Source organism: Megalobrama amblycephala, linkage group LG24 (assembly GCF_018812025.1).
Source record: "Megalobrama amblycephala isolate DHTTF-2021 linkage group LG24, ASM1881202v1, whole genome shotgun sequence".
Lineage (NCBI taxonomy): Eukaryota > Metazoa > Chordata > Actinopteri > Cypriniformes > Xenocyprididae > Megalobrama > Megalobrama amblycephala.
Window position 1 is genome coordinate 23,938,828 of NC_063067.1, and position 21,507 is coordinate 23,960,334.

Here is a 21,507-nt window from a genome sequence, read left to right on the forward strand (position 1 = left end):
CAGACCTCCACAGCTAATGCTGTGGCCGCCACACATGCTTAAACATTACCATGTATGCACTGTGTTCAGTACATGCAGTCTTACACACACTGCCGGCCAGGGGTGCGTTTCCCAAAGCGAACTATGGTCGCAAGTTCCGTCGTTACCAATAGAGTTCAATGGGACTAACGACCATGGTTCACTAACGATGCTTTCGGGAAACTCACCCCAGAATGACTGACTAGTCAGTGGATAGTGACTTTTTTTGCTGATGGTGCTTTAAATGACGTTAAGTGTTTTGATTTATTGACAAAAGTTTGTGAACAGGCCATACAGGTACAGTTGCAATTTTGAGTTGCATGTTGAAACCCTCTCAAAAAAGTTACTCTCTTATTCTCTAAATCTGTAGTCGCTTTAAAGCACCGCAACTACAGACGTTAAAGGGTTAGTTCAACCAAAAATGAAAATTTTAATTAATTACTAGTTACTTAATTACTTAATTAGTCATTAATTACTCACCCTCATGTCATTCCACACCTGTAAGACCTTTGTTCATCTTCAGAACACCTAATTAAGATATTTTTGATGAAATCTGATGGCTCAGTGAGGCCTGCATTGCCAGCAACACAATCAACACTTTCAATGCCCAGAAAGCTACTAAAGATGTATTTAAAACAGTTCATGTGACTACAGTGGTTCAACCTTAAATGTTATGAAGCGACGAGAATACTTTTTATGTGCCAAAAAAAAACAAAAAACAAATAAACAACGACTTTATTCAACAATATCTAGTGATGGGCAATTTCAAAACACTGCCTCATGAAGCTTCGAAGCTTTACGAATCTTTTATTTCGAATCAGTGGTTCAGAGCATGTATCAAACTGCCAAAGGCACATGGACCATTGAAATTTCAAAACATTTATGATGTAAATGACGAGAAATGTCTATGGTGGACATAATCCTAAATCAGCCTAATTACACATTAATCAGTTTGACGAATCCTTCTGGTGAATCCTGAATCTTCAACATATGACTCATTCACTGAACTTCAAGTTCCATGCCAAAGTATCATTACAGTAATTCATTAATGTAATTAGACTGCTTATACTTGCTTTGTCACCAAGAAGGCAAACATATATTGTATCTGTATATTTCACAATTATGTCTTTGGTCATGGTTATCCTCATATTTTAACTTACAATAAGCCTTACTGTAATGCAATGAAATTTAGAAGTAGGCCTACCCAGTGTAATTCTATGAGAAGGAAATATTTAAATTATTAAATAAAGGAAATATATCTCACTTTACATTTTTAGTGGGTTTCGAGATTGACCATTATTTTTTCCTAGCATGAAAAACTTTGGGAGCCCCTAATTCAAACAACTCTCCAACTAATCAGCATAGTCCTACTCCCAATGTTGTCATCAAATCAATCAACAGTGGCAGCTACAGTAAATGAGGAAAAATATATCCCAAACACATCTTGAATCTGAATTAATTCAAGTGGAAAAAGCTGTTCTGTTGTTTGGATCCAGTAGTAGCCAGTTCAGTAGAGATGTTTATATCACGCACATACTTAATTTTACTGGACTGGATGGATTTCACTTTCCAGATGTGGATGGACAGTTTGTGTGTGATTGTCTAAGTGAGCACCGTTAGACTACTGTGAGGCTCCTGCAGCGAGAACATCCTAAAGAATTACCCATCACTACACACACACACACATGCGCGTGCCTCGGCTTCCTTTAGCATTACAAGATACATGTGCAGAACTTCCTACAGCTGTGCCGTAACATTTCATACTGCTATCTTTCCACATCTGAGCACCATAAACATGTCACTCCAGCCCTGAGATAATACGACTTTGTCTCCTCAAAGTTTGATTGTAGTGTGAAATCACTTATCGGATGGAAATCAAGCAAAACCCTGTCTTAAATCAAATGAAAACCTTTGACAGAAAGAGACCGTCTGACTGACCAGGGATGCGTTTCCCATAAGTATCGTTAGCCAACTATGGTCGCAATTTCCTTTGTTACCAACATACTTCCACGATTTGATGTTTCCTGAATGCACAGCTCCAACAAACATTCTCAAACAGCATCGCAAAGTTGTGTGGCTGGAACTACAGCTCTGGGCCTGTGGCTAGAAGCATAATTTCTTGATAGTATATGAATTTAAATAGATCACGCTCTTGAACAAAATAAGTATAATATATAAATATTTAATTTCATATAGACATACATTTTGTTCAGTGTCTTTTAGTTTGTCAGGAGAATAAAAGCACCATTTTTTTTAAGAGTGTGCATGTATGAATGTGAACCCTGGAGTATGACATAAGAGGGAACCCATGATTGAACCAGATATCTGTAAATAAAGCAAAACAACAGAGGTTCTATGTTTGTTATTTAGAGCAATAACCTGAAATCAATTCAATTGTGAACCAATTAACTGGCAGAAGTTATTACTTTACCACCTGCATGATGTCATTAACGACAGTTCTACTGCTGAACTGCTGGTTTGAATGACGAATGTGTGAAAAATTGAACTAGCTACTCACAGCTGTTTCCTGAAACCATACCTAATTATAACCTAATTTACATACATAACCTAATTTCTCCAACAATGCATCCTACTGGTTATGCAAAGAGAGATGTTGTTGTACATGACACACATCCCAGTAAGTTTTGTTGTTAAGTGTTATTTAGGGGTTTGTTTATCGGATACAATTGACTCTTCGCAAAGACCAGCCCCCTGAACAATAAAAAAAACATTTTGTGGCTCTTTAATGTGTTGTTACAGATCGCTGTAGCGCCTTATCTCAATTGGTTCGTGAAGCGATTATCTCTTCCTACTAGTTAATTTATAGCATCAAATAAACATGAATGAACATGAGAAGGAATGTTGTTTCAAACTCGGAAAGACGTCAATACACACCATTTTTCAAGTTCAAGTCCACCGAGGTTAATTTTCTAACTCCTGACTGCTTTGTCAGACAAAAGTGCCGGATTTGGCATTATGATTGGTTAGATTGCTTGTCAATCAAACTCCCGGCGAATGGTCAATTGATACCATAATACCACAATGCAAAACAAATCAATAAATTATAGCATGCAGTCTCAGACTATGCACAACATTGAAGAAAAGATCAGAATCATTCTAAACTTTGCAGTAAGAATTTCCATCCGTCAGGAAGAAATAATCGCTGACTACTTTATGGACATACAATATGTCTGACAACATGGAATATGTTGTGTGACTAAAGCCATAGTAACTTTGAAAGATTTCATGCAATGAACCTTGCTAACCCTGACAAATCCAGAGATCCGTTCATCTTGAGAAATGCTCATTCTAAGACCAGTATCCTGTAAACATAACTGTGACGAGCAGGGCGGGCGAGAGCCGTGAGGGAACGGCGCGAGGCCGGTGACGCGAGTGATAATGAGCGTCACCTGCGAGGCGTGCCGGCCTCGGGTCTCTCACGGAGGAGCTCCGGAGGCATAAAAGGAGGAGCGACATCAGTGAAGGACGAGAGAGGACCAGGCCTGGACTTTACGTTATGTTTTATTATGTTTGTGTGACCGGCAGACGTCCGCGAGGGTCTGCCGGCATTACTTTCGTTTTGTTTGTTTATTTTGAGATTAAAGTTTTGTTCAATGTTCGCCGGTTCCCGCCTCCTTCTTCCCATATCTACTAACCTCGTTACAATAACTTTGTTTTCCAGTGGACTGATTAAAAGCTGTGCACAGTGCACCCCGATTCCCGGAAATTATGTAAAGCCAGCCCATTAGATTGGAATCAGAGGGGATTTTAAGAAAGCTATTGGCATTATTGTGTGTAACATCCATCAAGCGTTCAGTGAGAGGTCCATGGGCGTTTGAGGCTAAGACTAGTGGAACTCCTGCTGTTTTAGATGGACTGTAATAAATTTGTAAATACCAACCTTATTTGTGTTCTACCTCCCTGATTCAGTTCTCTAATACAGAAGAGCATGATACAGATTTTTGGCAGAAAAGACAGAGTCTGACAGAAACTGACTACAGATAGTGACCATAGAGAGCATAGTGATACCGTTTGCTGTCCAACAGAGGGGGTTTTCAAATTGTGGTCTGTGGGTGTCCATGAAAAACTTACAAGATTGTATTTTTAGAACTATCAAAGGTAATGTGTTAACTTTATATCTATTTAGCTGCAGTTCAGTTGTTGTGTTTATGAGTGAATTGTATTATTGACTACTGTCTGGAAAAGTGTTGCGTATGACGTAATGTGTGTGGAGAATGGAAGTGAAAAGAGAAAAACAGGATGGATGAAGTTCGCTACGCCTGTCTTGTGTGCTTTACTGTCGCTAACTAACAGTTACCAACCGTCAATTTTGCCCTTTAGCGGTTAAGGCGTAAAACAGCAAGTTACTCAGGAAGGAACATTTTTCTGGAAAGTACATAAGTTGGGCTTCGGCTCAGAAAGGAAGAATATGATGTCTTAAAGGTGCTAAAGAGGATGTTTTGTTTTATACATTTTTGCAATATTACTTGAAACTGTCTTTACTAACTGATAAAAGACTATTTATTAGGTGCACTGAAAGGAATAATATTAATATACATCATCTGTGCACGAGGTAGGGCCTTAAAAACATCAGCCAATCGTTTACGTGATCATCGCCCTCTGGCTTGTCAATCACTGCCATGACGTTCCTTGTGAGAGACGTGCGCGGCTGCACGCTCCAGTAACTTTCCACACTCCACAGGCGCCGCATGCAATGTTTTTGTCAGGAGACAGGAGTAACAACTGCAGATTATGAGTTACCTGCGGTGAGTCCGACATAATGAATCCACTAACGCGACACAGCGAATGCCGGTGGTAAACACTCGTGTTCCAATACTCGTGCACGAGTTTTGGGAGGCGTTCCCTCGAAATGAGCTGTGAAGGAGGGGGGCTGTTCTTACGCATGCACTCATTTCTAAAATTCAGTAACAGTCTTTGGTTTTTCAGTCGACGAAAAGATCCTCTGTATCACCTTTAAGGTGTACTGATGTAGGTATCATTTTATAAGTTGGGACTGACTGTAACAATATCAAAAATACCGCCCTTCTAAAAGAAAAGACACAACGTAAAAAATAAATGAGTAGCTGTACATAGCATAAAAGAGACAAATATCTGTAATTTTCTGACCCATTGAAAATTGTATGAAAACATAAATATTAGATGAAAAACAAAGTAAACAAAAAATTAGATTATTTGGCTAATCAAAAAAAACACCAAAATATGCTATGGCATGCTACATTCAATACAACAAAATTAGAAACACAGAGGTAGCCAGAAAGTAGGTGGTAAACAAAACCAAACAGGATGTAGGTCTTTTCTAGTTAATGTTAGAGAAGTGTGTTCAGATCATGGCTAATGTTTTGTGTCACTTTCACCAACGACCATCAATAACATGAGCACTGACCTCATGGCTGAACTACTTTCACTGATGAGGGCACTAGACTAATGTGGCTTGATCTGTCCTGAGGGCAAACTCATAGGCTTTTCCACACACGCACACCTTACACATGGCGGCTGTACAATGGCTCTTTTCAGTTTCACGTAAATGAGATGTAAAACCAGGGCAACTTTAGCTTGTCCCAGGCCTTGACACCTCACATGATGTCATTCAGCCCTTCACATTCCATAAGTGTTTCCTTTAGGTCCTCCTGCATTCCTGCTGCCAGCGGCACCACGCTAACCCAGCAGAGTGTGCAAACTAAGACACATGCAAACACGCAGACAGAACATCCATTCACGCCAAGGACCTTGGATTTGTTTGGATGGTGTTTTTAGTTCGACCTTTAAAGAGAAACACCCATTCCATCTTAAAACAGCCCAGTCTCCGTTGCCTTTGAAGTTCTGTACTGTATTTGGCAATCTTAATGCTGTGACGCACCAAGCTGATGGCCGGCCCATGTCGAGCTGTCATTAAGTGTCTGTAGGCCTAGTTTCTGCAGTGTATTTTGCACCAGTGGCACTAGTCGGGACTCTTATTGGCAGCATTCTGTCGGATTGAGTATGTTGAAGTGCCGACGGTAAGAGAGATCACTCTGATAAAAGTGACTAAAGCAAGCAAATGACAAAGTCAATAGGGCAAACATAGATATTTTCATATCCGCAGTCCTAGCTTTTTTCCGATTTCTCTTTTTGAATGACGAATTCAGATTACTGCCACCTGCTGGTATGGAGAGTTACTTCTTCTCATGCAGTGCTAGCTAACCATTGACTGTAGTCTTTCCGATGTTTTCAAGCATATCTTTTTGTCCCAGATGGAGACAAGATGAGGCAACAACAACAGCTCTTTGACGTTGGTTTGGTGTGTCGTGGCATGAAAATGTTTTCAGTATTTATCCAGCAACATGTTAAGGTGCAGTCACATTAGCAAAACCGTCTATTGTAGTAGTGTAGCAATGTATGAAGCTCAGCTCACACAGAAGTCACTTTTAAACCAAGCAACTTTCTGTTGGTCAATGTGGTGAATTCAAGAGACCACCTTGAAAAGACATTCGTCCCTCACAAAATTGTCAATGACAAAATTTTGCAGAGCAATGGTAAATGTGACTGCACCTTCATTCCTAACCTGTATGGTGTTATTTTTTATTCTCTGGAATGCAGAATTGATTAGAATTTTACAGCTTTGATGGAGGGAAAGATTTATCAGTGAAAAATGGCTTAAATTACATGGAATATAGTGCGCAAGTCATATGGACTTCTTTTATAGTACTTTTAGGGTGCTTATACATTAGCTGAAGAGAATAAAATCATTCATAGAGCTGTTCGGTGGTACAGTTGTGACGTTATAAAATGGAAATTAGGTGAGGTTATGTTTTTAAAGGTAGTTCTTGTATACCGCGCTGGCTAACAAGCGGAATCCCATGTGGCGCCTGAGGATGACATCATCAACACGTTGAGCTCAGTAAAGCTCACGCCAGTCTGGCTGTTGGAGAATAATGCAAATCCCTCTGTTCTGTGCCCTGTCAACTCCTAACCCGGCATTACCAAATAAACAGCCTTGATCACACGTATAGGACATTCAGCTTTGCCCGAAAAGGCTGTGTTGTCACCACATAAATGAAAAAGAGTTAAAATCACAGCTTTGTGGATGTTAATGTGCGGGTGGAATGAAAGTTTTGTGTTTAGCTGAGCTTAAATGCAGATCTGAGAAACAGATGGTTGGGTTTATGATTAGGTTTAGATGTTTTAATTAGGTATGATTTCATTTATAGGAAGGTACTGGGTTGAGTTTAACTTTGGCAAAAGACTCTAAATCAAGCTTCTAATCAAGCAGGTTAACCAAACAAACAATTCATGAGATTAACCCTTTGAACCAGCAGAGAGGTTGTCAGCACTGGGTTTTAACCCCGGCGAGCAGAGGTGAGCTGGGGGAAGGACAGAGGTAGATACAACTTGCAACAGAAATCAGTTGCCCTGCTAAATCCATTGCTGATTTCTTCAGTGGTTTTATCTTTCAACACATATAATCCTATGGTGACATAAACCACACAAAAATTCACTGAAGTTCTGGTTTTGTTGTGTGGTATATTGGTTGATGTACTGAACAATCATGAAACAATCACAACAAAGTTGTCTGCAATATAAAAACTAAGCCACTAAGTTATTTTCATATGCAAATATGAGAGGGTTAGAATAATAGCATCTTTGCCACATCAAAACAGCAAAAGCGGCCTCGGAGATGAAAAAGTTAATGCTCAGTTAGTTTCTCGGAAACTGTTTTAATGATCTTATATAAATTTCTGAACACATTTAATCAGATTCAGATATTAAAATGCTGTAGTAAATATATTGTAAATGTAAATGACCATATAAATCAAAATGATTAATCCTTCTTCCTTCAATTAGTAAAAACTAGCGGTATATTGAAGTATTCAAGTCAGTTCAATCAATGCCCATCTTACTTTGTGAAAAATAACTACACTTCAGCATAATTAAAAAAAAAAAAAAAGCACTTACTATAAAAATAACACTTTAAAAGAAAATACAAGTGCAAACTCAATGAAATGCTTTTAGACACTTATATTAAACGCAATTAGCTGAACTTTAAAGTGGGTACGGAAAGTATTCAGACCCCCTTAAATTTTTCACTCTTTGTTATATTGCAGCCATTTTTTTCCTCATTAATGTATACACATCACCCCATATTGACAGAAAAACACAGAATTGTTGACATTTTTGCAGATTTATTAAAAAAGAAAAACTGAAATATCACATGGTCCTAAGTATTCAGACCCTTTGCTCAGTATTTAGTAGAAGCACCGTTTTGATCTAATACAGCCAGAGTCTTTTTGGGAAAGATGCAACAAGTTTTTCACACCTGGATTTGGGGATCCTCTGCCAATTCCTCCTTGCAGATCCTCTCCAGTTCTGTCAGGTTGGATGGTAAACGTTGGTAGACAGCCATTTTTAGGTCTCTCCAGAGATGCTCAATTGGGTTTAAGTCAGGGCTCTGGCTGGGCCATTCAAGAACAGTCACGGAGTTGTTGTGAAGCCACTCCTTCGTTATTTTAGTTGTGTGCTTAGGGTCACTATCTTGTTGGAAGGTAAACCTTCAGCCCAGTCTGAGGTCCTGAGCACTCTGGAGAAGGTTTTCATCCAGGATATCCCTGTACTTGGCCGCATTCATCTTTCCCTCAATTGCAACCAGTCATCCTGTCCCTGCAGCTGAAAAACACCCCCACAGCATGATGCTTCCACCACCATGCTTCACTGTTGGGACTGTATTGGACAGGTGATGAGCAGTGCCTGGTTTTCTCCACACATACTGCTTAGAATTAAGGCCAAAAAGTTTTATCTTGGTCTCATCAGACCAGAGAATCTTATTTCTCACCATCTTGGAGTCCTTCAGGTGTTTTTTAGCAAACTCCATGCGGGCTTTCATGTGTCTTGCACTGAGGAGAGGCTTCCGTCGGACCACTCTGCCATAAAGCCCCGACTGGTGGAGGGCTGCAGTGATGGTTGACTTTCTACAACTTTCTCCCATCTCCCAACTGCATCTCTGGAGCTCATCCACAGTGATCTTTGGGTTCTTCTTTACCTCTCTCACCAAGGCTCTTCTCCCCCGATAGCTCAGTTTGGCCGGACGGCCAGCTCTAGGAAGGGTTCTGGTCGTCCCAAACATCTTCCATTTAAGGACTATGGAGGCCACTGTGCTCTTAGGAACCTTAAGTGCAGCAGAAATTTTTTGTAACCTTGGCCAGATCTGTGCCTTGCCACAATTCTGTTTCTGAGCTCTTCAGGCAGTTCCTTTGACCTCATGATTCTCATTTGCTCTGACATGCACTGTGAGCTGTAAGGTCTTATATAGACAGGTGTGTGGCTTTCCTAATCAAGTCCAATCAGTATAATCAAACACAGCTGGACTCAAATGAAGGTGTAGAACCATCTCAAGGATGATCAGAAGAAATGGACAGCACCTGAGTTAAATATATGAGTGTCACAGCAAAGGGTCTGAATACTTAGGACCATGTCAAATTTCAGTTTTTCTTTTTTAATAAATCTGCAAAAATGTCAACAATTCTGTGTTTTTCTGTCAATATGGGGTGCTGTGTGTACATTAATGAGGAAAAAAAATGAACTTAAATGATTTTAGCAAATGGCTGCAATATAACAAAGAGTGAAAAATGTAAGGGGGTCTGAATACTTTCCATACCCACTGTATAAACTTTTAAATGTAATATCAAATAACACTACAGTTACAATTATAATCAAGTATAAATCAAAATAAGTGTACTTTTTTAAAGCACAACAAAATATTATCAAACAATGATTTAAAATGTATTTTGCCAATTATTAATTTAACAATCAATTATATAAGTACCTTTTTCAAAAGTGTTTTTAATTATTTAAGTGTACTCTTTTGTGTACTCCATTTTTTTTCATTAATATATTATCAGGAAGGGTTTTTTTTTTTTTTTTTTTTTTTTTTTTAAATATACCTTTAAGATTTGAAGTACACTACAAGTGCACATTCAGTACAATTAAGTGCACTTCTTTTTCACAAGGGAAGTAATGCTCTAGGCAGTCATTCAAGTACAGCTCAAATCTACTTGAACCATTTTCCAAGCTTATGTTGTATTATCATGTCAAATCATAAATAAAATTTGGGAAAAGTTTAGCTTTTGTGCTCAAATGAGGTCTGTCTCCTCCTCATACTGTATTTGATATTAAACAAAATATGGACGAAAAGAGAAAGATCATCATTTCACTTTCAATAACAAGATACAAAAGCCTTGTGCCTTAAGGAAGTGATGTAAAAGGACTACTAAATGTTTATGCTTATTGACATTATGTGAATGATCTGCTATTACAGTGGCGTCAAGACCAGGTACAAAGATACCGAACTGATGTTTTTGAGCATGTGTCTCTTTAAAAGAAGAAGTGCAAATAATACAAGTCCAGCTGAAAGAAAGGAAAGTCGGATTTACAGGCAGCAGAGGTCAGAGGTCACAATGCTGGATGCCTACAAAGAGTGTTCTTTTCTTTCAGGCGCATCACTCACTCTCACCATGTCTACGGCATTCCAACACACACATACAATGTTTCTACTCCACTGGGCATGTTTTGGCCTTGTTGAACTATGTGTGTATGTGTATGAGTGTGTGTGTGGGGTAAGGTGCTAGTGTGTGTGTTGCAGTCTGTTGTTATGGCCGCACACAGGAATGCCGAGCTCTCCACTATAAAGGCTCCTTAATGAACATGCTCTCTGTCACCATGTCCACGCTGAGATGTTCACAAAGAGAAAGACAGAAAGAACGAGATATCTGCTGTTGTTGGTGGCATACTATATACGCTTCTATATGATAAGTCAAAGTCTGTTGTTATGCCACAAAACAAGTATCTAAAGGTTTAATACTTTAATAAAGTATCTATTTTTTTTACATATACTTAGCTAACCTCTGAAGATAGATAAGCTTAGGATGAATGATAGATCAGCAAACAGTGTAAGTGTGACTGGTGAGGACTGGAGGCACTGACCTGTGTGGCTGCGGATGTGGACTCTCAGAGTGCCGTTACTGGCAAACTTCTGGCCGCAGTACGGACAGATCTTCTCCTTCTCTCCTGTATGGGTCTAAAAGAGAACGAGAAACAGTAAAACAGAGTATTAACATTTAAGAACGATCCTCTATCTTATCTATGAAAACCGCTGAGCTAAAGTGATCCAAACTGATCCAATCTGATGAGATTCAAAATGAGATGATCTATACTAAGGTGATCTGAATGAACTGATGTGTTTTGAGCTTATGTGATCAGAACTTTTATGAACTGAAATAAAATAATCTAAACTGAGTTGATCTGAACTAACCCGGTATTATTTGATCTGATGAACTGATACAAACTGAGGTGATTTGAAGTAAGGTGATTTGGAAATGAGGTGATCTAAACTGAACTCAAATAAAAAAAAAACTGATCTGAACAGATATGAACTGAGAGGATCTGGTCTGAACTGAAGTAATCCAAAGTGATCTGAACTGATTTGATTTTAAACTGAATTATTATACGTTAACTTGAACTCTTCTTCTTTAAAATGAATTGCAAGGACTCACATTTTGTTTGTTTTTTCTCATGCAAAGCTACTGTTTGGCTTTAAACGTCCTGAAATAAATGAATAAACCTGAGGTTCAGTAAATGATAACACCATTTTGACAGCCATGGTCACTAAAAGTTGTGTGGTTGTGTTGTTAATTTTTGAAAAGAAAGTCATACCCAGTTTAGACTGACATCAACTTGTATGACTTTTGTAAAATGACAGGATTTTCATAACTACTCCTTCAATCACTTATATAAAACGCAGAGCATGTATGTTCTCATGCAGATCTTTATTCGCAGCGATGACATGAGCGCTATTGTTAAAGTTTAAGGGAAACATATGAATCATATCATTTTTGGGCTGTATTCCCATAAAGCTGATGTAAACAGGGCTTATCTCAGAGCGCTGGAGAGAATATCTGCACCAGCTCCTCCACCTCCTGCTATTTTCTCCATCTCTTTATCTTTTTCCTCTTTTCCTCCCTTTTCCCTCTCACTTCCTTTCCCGCATCTTATCTCTCCCCTCCCATCTCCACTTCCTCACCTCCATCACTTCCTCTCCTCTCCCTCTTTCTGCACACACTCAAAGTGTGGAAAGACAGTTTAAAATACCATTACTCTTTCTGTCTAATCTCTTAAAATGCTCTCTGTGATGTTGTATAAAAACCTGTACACACACGTGGATTCTCACACGTGTCCACCAGATGCATCTGTATACCATTAGTTCGGGGTTTGTTTGTGTCACGGAGATGGACACGGCACTTAACATTTTGTAAAATACTTAAACAGTCAATTTTATGACTATAATATGACTGAAATATGCCTGAATATTATACGGCTTCCTGCTGTACTTGACTCTGATTAGTCAATCATGGCATTTTGCAGTCAAACAGTTTTGTATAATAACACTAAACTGTATATTTGATGTATTATACAATACTAGTTTCATATCTTGTGCTCTTCACACATATAGTAATAATAATAATACATTAAAATTAAGTAAACAAAATAAAATGGATATTTTTATTCATCATGGATGCATTAAATTGATCAAAAGTGACAGTAAAGATGTAAAGAGGGAAACCATTTTTTTTACTTTTTTTTATTTCAAATAAATGCTGTTCTTTAAAGGTGCCCTTGAATGAAAAATTTAATTGATCTTGGCATAGTTAAATAACAAGAGTTCAGTACATGGAAATGACGTACAGTGAGTCTCAAACTCCATTGTTTCCTCCTCCTTATATAAATCTCATTTTGTTTAAAAGACCTCCGAAGAACAGGCGAATCTCAACATAACACCGACTGTTACGTAACAGTCGGGGTGTACGCCCCCAATATTTGCATATGCCAGCCCATGTTCCCAACATTATGAAAGGCATTAGACAAGGGCAGCCAGTATTAACGTCTGGTTGTGCACAGCTGAATCATCAGATTAGGTAAGCAAGCAAGAACAACAGCGAAAAATGGCAGATGGAGCAATAATAACTGACATGATCATTGATATCATGATATTTTTAGTGATATTTGTAAATTGTCTTTCTAAATGTTTCGTTAGCATGTTGCTAATGTACTGTTAAATGTGGTTAAAGTTACCATCGTTTCTTACTGAATTCACGGAGACAAGAGCCATCGCTATTTTCATTTTTAAACACTTACAGTCTGTATAATTCAGTATAACACAACTTCATTCTTTATAAATCTCTCCAACAGTGTAGCATTAGCCGTTAGCCACGGAGCACAGCCTCAAATTCATTCAGAATCAAATGTAAACAATATAACAGTATACAATACTCACATAATCCGACGCATGCATGCCGCATGCATGACGAACACTTTGTAAAGATCCATTTGAGGGTTATATTAGCTGTGTAAACTTTGTTTAGGCACTATTTAAGGCAAGCACGAGCTCCATGGGCGTAGAGCACGAGATTTAAAGGGGCCGCACAGCATAAATCGGCTCATATTTAATGATGCCCCAAAATAGGCAGTTAAAAAAATTAAATAAAAAAAATCTATGGGGTATTTTGAGCTGAAACTTCACAGACACATTCAGGGGACACCTTAGACTTATATTACATCTTGTAAAAAAATGTTCGATGACACCTTTAATGAACTTTATATTCATTAGCGAATCCTTGAAAAACATTAATCACAACTTCCACAAAAATCTGAAGCAGCAAAACTGTTTTCAACATTCATTTATATATATACATACATACATACATACATACATACATATATATATATAGTTGTTAAGTAGCTGTTAAGTAGCCTATTATTAATGTTAACTACATGTCAGGGTCCTGATCACCCTTTTGGGGGCTTATTTTGCGATAATGACCAGCTGACTGCATATTATTGCTTACATAACTGTATTATACACACACTCTCGTCTTAGGTGGTGAGAACGGTCACACTCACTCACTCTCACATACGTAATCCCGTAATAATACAGTAAAGTTTCAGTTGTCACACACTCCATCAGGATAAAACAGCTTTTTTGCTTAAAATGTCAAGAAAAGAAAGCCCAGAATCCCTCTATCATGACAGTGTGTGTGTGTATGTGTGTGTGTATATGTATGTGAGTGAGTGGGTGTACGGTAATGTACGACAATATTTCAAAGCTAAGCTTCTAAGCTATTATTTCTTAACTAAGAACCAGCAAATAAATAAATAAATACATAATTAAAGGAATAGTTCACCTATAGATTAAAATGTTGTCACTGAGCTTGATACTGTGCATTTCCATTCATTCTCTGTGAGGAAAATTGCACTCAGGACATAAAGCAATTACTTATGTGGTCTTTAAAAGAAAGAAAACCATTTTGGGGGGGGGGGGGGGGTTGAAATGACTTGAGACTCAATAAATGATGGAATTTTCATTTTTAGTTGAACTATTCTTTTAAATACTGTGATGTAAGTGAAATGTGTTTAGCTATGTTATTTTTTTTGTTTAAAAATGTTCCCTACCCATGTGGTCTTAGTTATGCTAGCACAAAAATCATTACAGACAGCCTGAAAGAAAGTTATATTTGTTTGAAAGATTATGAAAACTTTGGAATAATGTGCAGTGATAAATTATGCACAAAAAAGTAACTTTTAAATCAAGCAGCTTTTCTGCTTTTTCTTTTACCCTCACATGAAATGCAGTATTGGGTGGATTACTATTGAAATGACTGGATTTTGCCAGCAAAAATTTGCAGAACAACAGTAAAAGTAACCGCACTCTTATTGGTAGCTGACAGTATTGGCAAATTAGCCAAAAATATTTAATAAACAAAGACACAGAGGGACAAGGCATATGTAGAACTTTATGAATAAATGGTGTTCAGATTCTTTGGAAATCGCCAGAGCTTAAAAACTAACCTTTTTTTTTATTTGGAATATTTTATTTGGACAATTATTAGAAACAGTTTTGATTTCATGATCACAATAAGTACTCTTTAAAAGTGTCATATCAGTGATGGTGTATCTGTCAGACAGTAATGGAATATGGTACAGGTTCTTTACTCTTGTGCCAGCAGCAGGTCACATTTCAGTCCTGTCTGAAATTAGATGACACAATGTCAAACTCAGCCCAGGATATCTCTACTGTAATCACATACACTGCTTTAAAACTATACTGGAGTTTGGTGTCACTGTGCTATTGTTCATGTTAAGTGGTTTACCTGAAGTATAAATCTGACATGAAATTGAATATGAAGTTGATGGTATGTGAATACAATCATCCTCTGTGTAGATGGGGCAATAAATCATGATAGAGCTGTGGTATGCTGTGATTGGAGGGAATGTGCAGGATATAAGATGATTATGGAATTGAGTTTCACCGTGTGTGAGGAAACACATTGGAAACATTATTATTATAACATTACTATGCTGAAATATATATGAGCTACTGTAACGTCAAAAAAATAATAAAAGGTTTTTTTTTTTTTTTTTTTAAATTAGAACTAAAAGTGCTCTTATTAGAAAACAGAGATCATAACTGCATATTTTACATTAAAATAATTCGGTTCAATAAAACACACACTGGGTAAACTTCACGAAATATGTCATATTTCACCCTGATGTTGAAGTAGAGGCCTATTGATCGCTCAGATCACTCTTTCGTGATATTGGCCGACTGACTGTACATTATCATGCTTATTACACAGCGATCTACAACATGAATAAATGGACATGAATTAATGATTTGAGTTATTGTATTATGCAAGAAGTCAGTGCAGAGTGATAAAATAGAAATAAAAAAGCAGTTATGTAGGACATAGGTTTTTGACCACAGGATGTCATGATTGACCAATCAGAATTTCAGGATCAAAATCAAACAAAATCAATTAGACGAACATTTCAATTCTGGGCTTGAACCTGCACCACATGCATAAAGAATCATCTGGAGCACATGCACTAACCACTGCACTAGTTTTGACACTCATTCAGTGAGTGTCAAACCTCTCAAACATCACACATATGCAATCTCATGACCAGACCAAGACTGAATCTAAAGTGATTTAAAGTTGTAACGTGTTACACGGAGCTGGGAGTATTAAGACGCAGTCACACTAGCAAAAGATTCACTGTCTATTGTCTGTAGGGCTGGGTTGAATATATCGATTTCTCGATTTTAATCAATTCTCGTTTTGATGAACCGATATCGATTCTTAAATCTCAAGAATTGTTCTTTTGGTTTGTGCTGTTTTCTATTAATGCGTGAATAAAGCACTGAACGTTGTTTGCAGCGCACCTCCCATCCATCGCAATAAGTTTTGTGCTTCTTTACTTCTTTACTTTTGATATGTCTCAGATTCCATCTACGTGGCACATAAACCGATAATCTCTTCCTCTTTACTACTAGTTACAGAATGAAATACACATGCATGAACATCAGAAGGAATGTCCTGTCTCATGTAAATGAATCATGTCTCATGTAATAGCTCAATCAGTGTTGCAACCGCCGAAAGACGTCAATAAAACAGCTGGAGAACAATAAGTCACATAACGTCATATTTACCTCAGAAAAGACATTCAGTGTCCATAAACCCGATAGTCAGCAAGAAAAAAAATAACTACAGTGAGGAGCATTTTGCTAAATATGTGCAATATATTACTGCAAAACCTAGTTGATAACCTGCAAAAGCGTGTCACTTGCTCAAAATGGAGAGGTCATTCCTCAAAAGCAAGTATTCGTGTCAATGAAAGTGTCAGTGTCATCAAGATGAAAAGTCCTGACACCATTGTTTATGAACAAGATAGTCAAATGGCTTTGTCATGTTTTCATTATGACAGTTTACTCTGTCAATGTTTTCCAATGCAAAAAAGTCAGATCTTGGTGACACTACCTGAAAATGCTCAAGACAGCACTATATACTATTTGCACAGCCACTTGAAAAATACAGTAAAGTTACACATTACTGTATTGAATATGTATGTTTCACATTTTTACTGCATATGCTCTTTGCAATTCTAATTTGTTCACAGCATTGTGCCAAAGAAATATGACACCCTTATTTGCAACAAACATAAACTCCCTTTGGGTAGAGCTGTGCACAACTGTAAACAATATTGCAGTACATATGGCAAATCTTTACTGTACACTACAATACGCTAAATGCGTGATGCAGTAAAGCTGTATGGCTAAATGTAAAATGTACAGTGACAAGTTCTTGTCCCACTGCAAGCTTCATGTATGACACAATGACAGTAGTGCAGTGCAGATTGTTTAGTGCTGAATTACTGTCCATTTATACACACCTGTTCTCCCGACGAAATGTTTGAATAATTGAATTTACAGTGGTTCTCCCAACATTTGGCTGCACCCTTCGACCAGCCTCAGCCATTGTGAGGCCGTGATTGACAACATGATCCACAATTGTAGCCCTGATTTCATCAGGGATCTGCCTACTTGGCCTCTTCTTCCTCTTCCCCTGTTTTGTCTCCTTCCCCTTCTTCCCCGCAACCTCACCCCTCTTCCACGAGGCTGACCTTCCATTTCTGTGTCACAGTATTGTAGAAATGGTACACATGCTTGGTTCGTATATGCTTGTAAAGTGGGGGTTTGTGGGATTCAGCTCTGACAGTGATTGCAGAGAAGTGGCTTATCATTGGTTGCAACTAATGCTTCACACACCCCTTCTCATCAGTGAAAGTTGAGATTCACTAAATTGTTCAATTTAGGAGACATTTTCAGGAAAAAAAGATAAAAAAAAATTTGTAAAATTTGCTTGACAGATTTTGACAACTAGTTCAACATTTCTGTATGTAATGACTCAAGCAATGAAATGAGGACTATTCGTTTTATATGGAATGACTATTCAGCATTCACAAGTATAGTTAATTTTGACTGACATGGCATAAGCAAATGATAATGTTATAAAACAGCAGAGAGTTGTATGAAAGCAATTGATGCATGTCCAAAAGCATTTGCAATTTGTTCGAAGGAATGAGAAACTGCTACTATGATGTGCACAAATGACTAAATGTTGTGGAGGTTGAACTAACTGTTGTGCAAATGTAAATAGTGATGTGAGAAATGCACCAAAGCGACTGAGAAAAACTGTATATATTCATTACATTTTTACTTGTTATAAAATATTTAAAAATCTGTCATGAAAGCAAATGTGTTTATAAAAGCCACCATTTAAATGTTTACATTTTAAAAAATAAAATAAAATTGGAGAATAGAATTTAAAAAAAATTGTTATAACATTACAATTATTATAATAAAAACTGGCTTGTGCAATTTAAATGTTTGTATACAAATCAGTTATTAATTTTAATATATTATTACTATTATAGTAATGTACCAACTGACAGGGTTCCCTGTATGGTTTACAACATTAGTCGAGAGAGATTTATTTTCCTTAAGAAAAAATTGATGTACTATATCTAATATATATATTAGATAATTAGTGCTGTCAAAAGATTAATCGCGATTAATCACATCCAAAATAAAAGTTTGTGTTTTACATAATATATGTGTGTGTACTGTGTATAATTATTATGTATATATATAAATACACACACATACATGTATATATTTAAGAAATATTTGCATGTATAAATATTTATACAATTTATATTATATATAAATATTTTATATATAAATATAACAGATTTTTCTTAAATACATACATGAATGTGTGTGTATTTATATGTACATAATAATTATACACAGTACACATACATATTATGTAAACACAAACTTTTATTTTGGATGTGAATAATCGCGATTATTTTTGACAGCACTATATATATATATATATATATATATATATATATTCAATTGAATCAATATCAAATCGAAAGCTTGTGAATCTGAAATGAATTGAGAGCACTGCTCAGTAGTGTTGTATGTATGAACATCACACAGAAGTTACTTTTAAACCAGTCAGCTTTCTATCTTGAACCTGTTGCGAAATTTCCATGGAGAAATCTTTCGCCCTCACGTAAAATTCTGGATTGCATGATTTCCTATTGAAATGACTGGATTTTACCCATGAAAATTTGCAGACTAATGGTAAATGTGAGCTTTACGCACTTATTGGTAGTTGACAGCATTGTTAAATTAGCCAAAAAGTATTTAATAAACAAGCACACAAAGGGGTGGTGCATATGTAGCACTTGAATAAACAACGTTCAAATTATTCATAAATCAGCGGAGCTTTTTCAGTTAAAGATTCAGTTCTTTAACTGAAAAACTGAGCTTTTTCAGTTACAGATTCTGTGTTGGCCGGCTCATGACACAGATACACTGTAAAACCGAACAGTGAAATTAATGAAATGTTATTTGAGTTTGTTTCACTCAAATAATAATAAAGTTCATTGTACTTAATAGAAAAAAGTTGTGTGAACTCAAAATTTCACTGTAGTAAGCTGAACTTAATATGATTGAGTTGAGTTGCAGCAGATTTCTAATTCCCAGCATGCTTTGTGAACTTACTGAATTTTACAGTTGTACGACACTGATGAGATCTTGGATTATTCGGTGCTTTAGTACATTATGTCTGTGATTGTGAAATCACCTTCTTGTGGCTCTTGAGCACAGATGGCGTGACGAAGGCCTTCTCACACAGGTCACACTTGTACTTCTTGTGGCCATCATGTACGACCTGAATGTGCACGTTGAGCGTGTCCTTACGCTTAAAGGTGGCATCACACTGGTCGCACTTAAACGTTCTCTCACCTGGACAGAGAAGAGCAGAAGATAGCAGTCAGTGGCGCAGTAAACATCGCTTTAAAACGTCACGCCCAGACTCCTTGCGAGACGCTAAACTTCAGAACAATGTTGACAACCATTGTTCCACATTTGAAAGCGTGCCACTCAATCGTAGCTTTACAGGAACTTTCTTTGTGTCTGAATCCACTTTGCTGCCCTCAGAGTCAAAATTGTCCCATTATCCTTTTATGAGCCACTTTTTCCTTTAGAAAAAAGGATGTCAGCCCTGTGCATCCAGTTGTTTTGGAAGATGGAAGGGTATAAAGAAGAACGATAAATGATCAGGTAGAAAAAGCGAGGAGCTGTTCATCTCTCAGAGGAGGTCACAAGTCTTTTCAGAAGATGGCACTCTGTTCGTCTTCCAATTCTTTCTTTAAATCCCGCAAAATCGTAGACGCCAGGAAATGTAAATATGTGCTGTGAAAACATCTATAGAGGCTCTTGTGCTCAAACAATGCCTTCTGTAACAAACACACAGAGTCTGTGCCAAAACTCCAGTTCTGCTCTTTAAATGGTTGAACAGAGTCCAACACGTCACCGCATCAAATCACCAGCAGAACAGACTGAATGCTAGGTTAGAAAAACCCGGACTATGAACAATGTCTTTAAATTAATGGACATGCAATGGTGGCTGTCATCACATGAGATGCAAATATTTCTGTGTTTCCGTACCAGTGAATCTCTTTATTCATGAGGTGGTTTTGTTGGCATCTGAACACATGTCAGAGCCCATAAGGTTGTGTGCCTGTGCTCTGGAAAGAAACTGGGTATGACGTACTGTGACTCCATCTTTGATCACACATGATTGGAATTACTAGTCATGTAAGCAGGTCGTGTCAGGTCAGCAACTGGTTCACAATCCACAATGGCTATAATGTAAGAGATTGCTGGTGTGTTTGTAATTTCAGTCAGTAACAAAACACATGCATGATATCATTTCAGATTTTGATGACATGGAAATTCTGGTGATGGAGGTATTTGCTCTCCTGGTACTGAAAGACTAACATGTGTCCTACAAGCACCAACAGCATTCAAAACATTTTGGGTAGTTCGGTCCCAAATCACATAGTTGTTTTGTCACTTTGTGCAGCATTCGGCTTCAGTGAATAATCATTTAGGAGTCGACATGAAAAGGCGAACATTTCTGTAATGTGAAACAATATTCAAACAGAAGAAAATGTAAGATAAGACCTTTTTAATCCATTGTTTGGATTGTGAAAAGTGGGCAGAATGGAGTCAGATGTAAATGAGATTTTGCAGTGAATCCTGTTTTCATCTTTGCCACACTGATGGTCATTAACATGACAGTTGAGCAGAAAAGTCATGTGACTGAAACAAGATGAATGTAATGCTGATGTACATTACCGTTCAAAAGTTCTGTAAGGGTTTTGAAAGAGTATTCAATGTTTTTGAAAGGAAGTCTCTTCTGCTCAAAGCTGCATTTATTTAATCAAATATAAAAGTAAAAACAGGAATTTTGTGAAATATTATTATAATTTAAAATGTTTTCTATGTGAATATATAGTAAAGTGTAATTTATTCCTGTGATTAAAGCTGAATTTTCAGCAGTCTCCAGTCTTCAGTGTCACATGATCCTTCAGAAATCATTCTGATATGATGATTTGATGCTCAAGAAACATTTATGATTATTATCAATGTTAAAAACAGTTGTGCTGCTTCAGATTTCTGTGGAAACTGTGATGCTTTTTTCAAAATAATTTGATAAATAGAACGTTCAAAAGAACAGCATT

The 21,507-nt window shown here is 37.2% G+C and overlaps 1 protein-coding gene across 1 annotated transcript in view; it reads right to left on the reverse strand.

Moving 5' to 3' along the window:
- prdm5 (PR domain containing 5) overlaps window positions 1-21,507 on the reverse strand; it is a 96,640-nt gene that overhangs the window by 37,418 nt on the left and 37,715 nt on the right. Inside the window, exons 12-13 of the mRNA XM_048178382.1 lie at window positions 19,563-19,723; window positions 10,993-11,086 (exon numbers count right to left, since the gene is read on the reverse strand). Of these exons, the coding sequence (XP_048034339.1) occupies window positions 10,993-11,086; window positions 19,563-19,723 (255 nt within the window). The remainder of the gene's footprint in view (window positions 1-10,992; window positions 11,087-19,562; window positions 19,724-21,507) is intronic.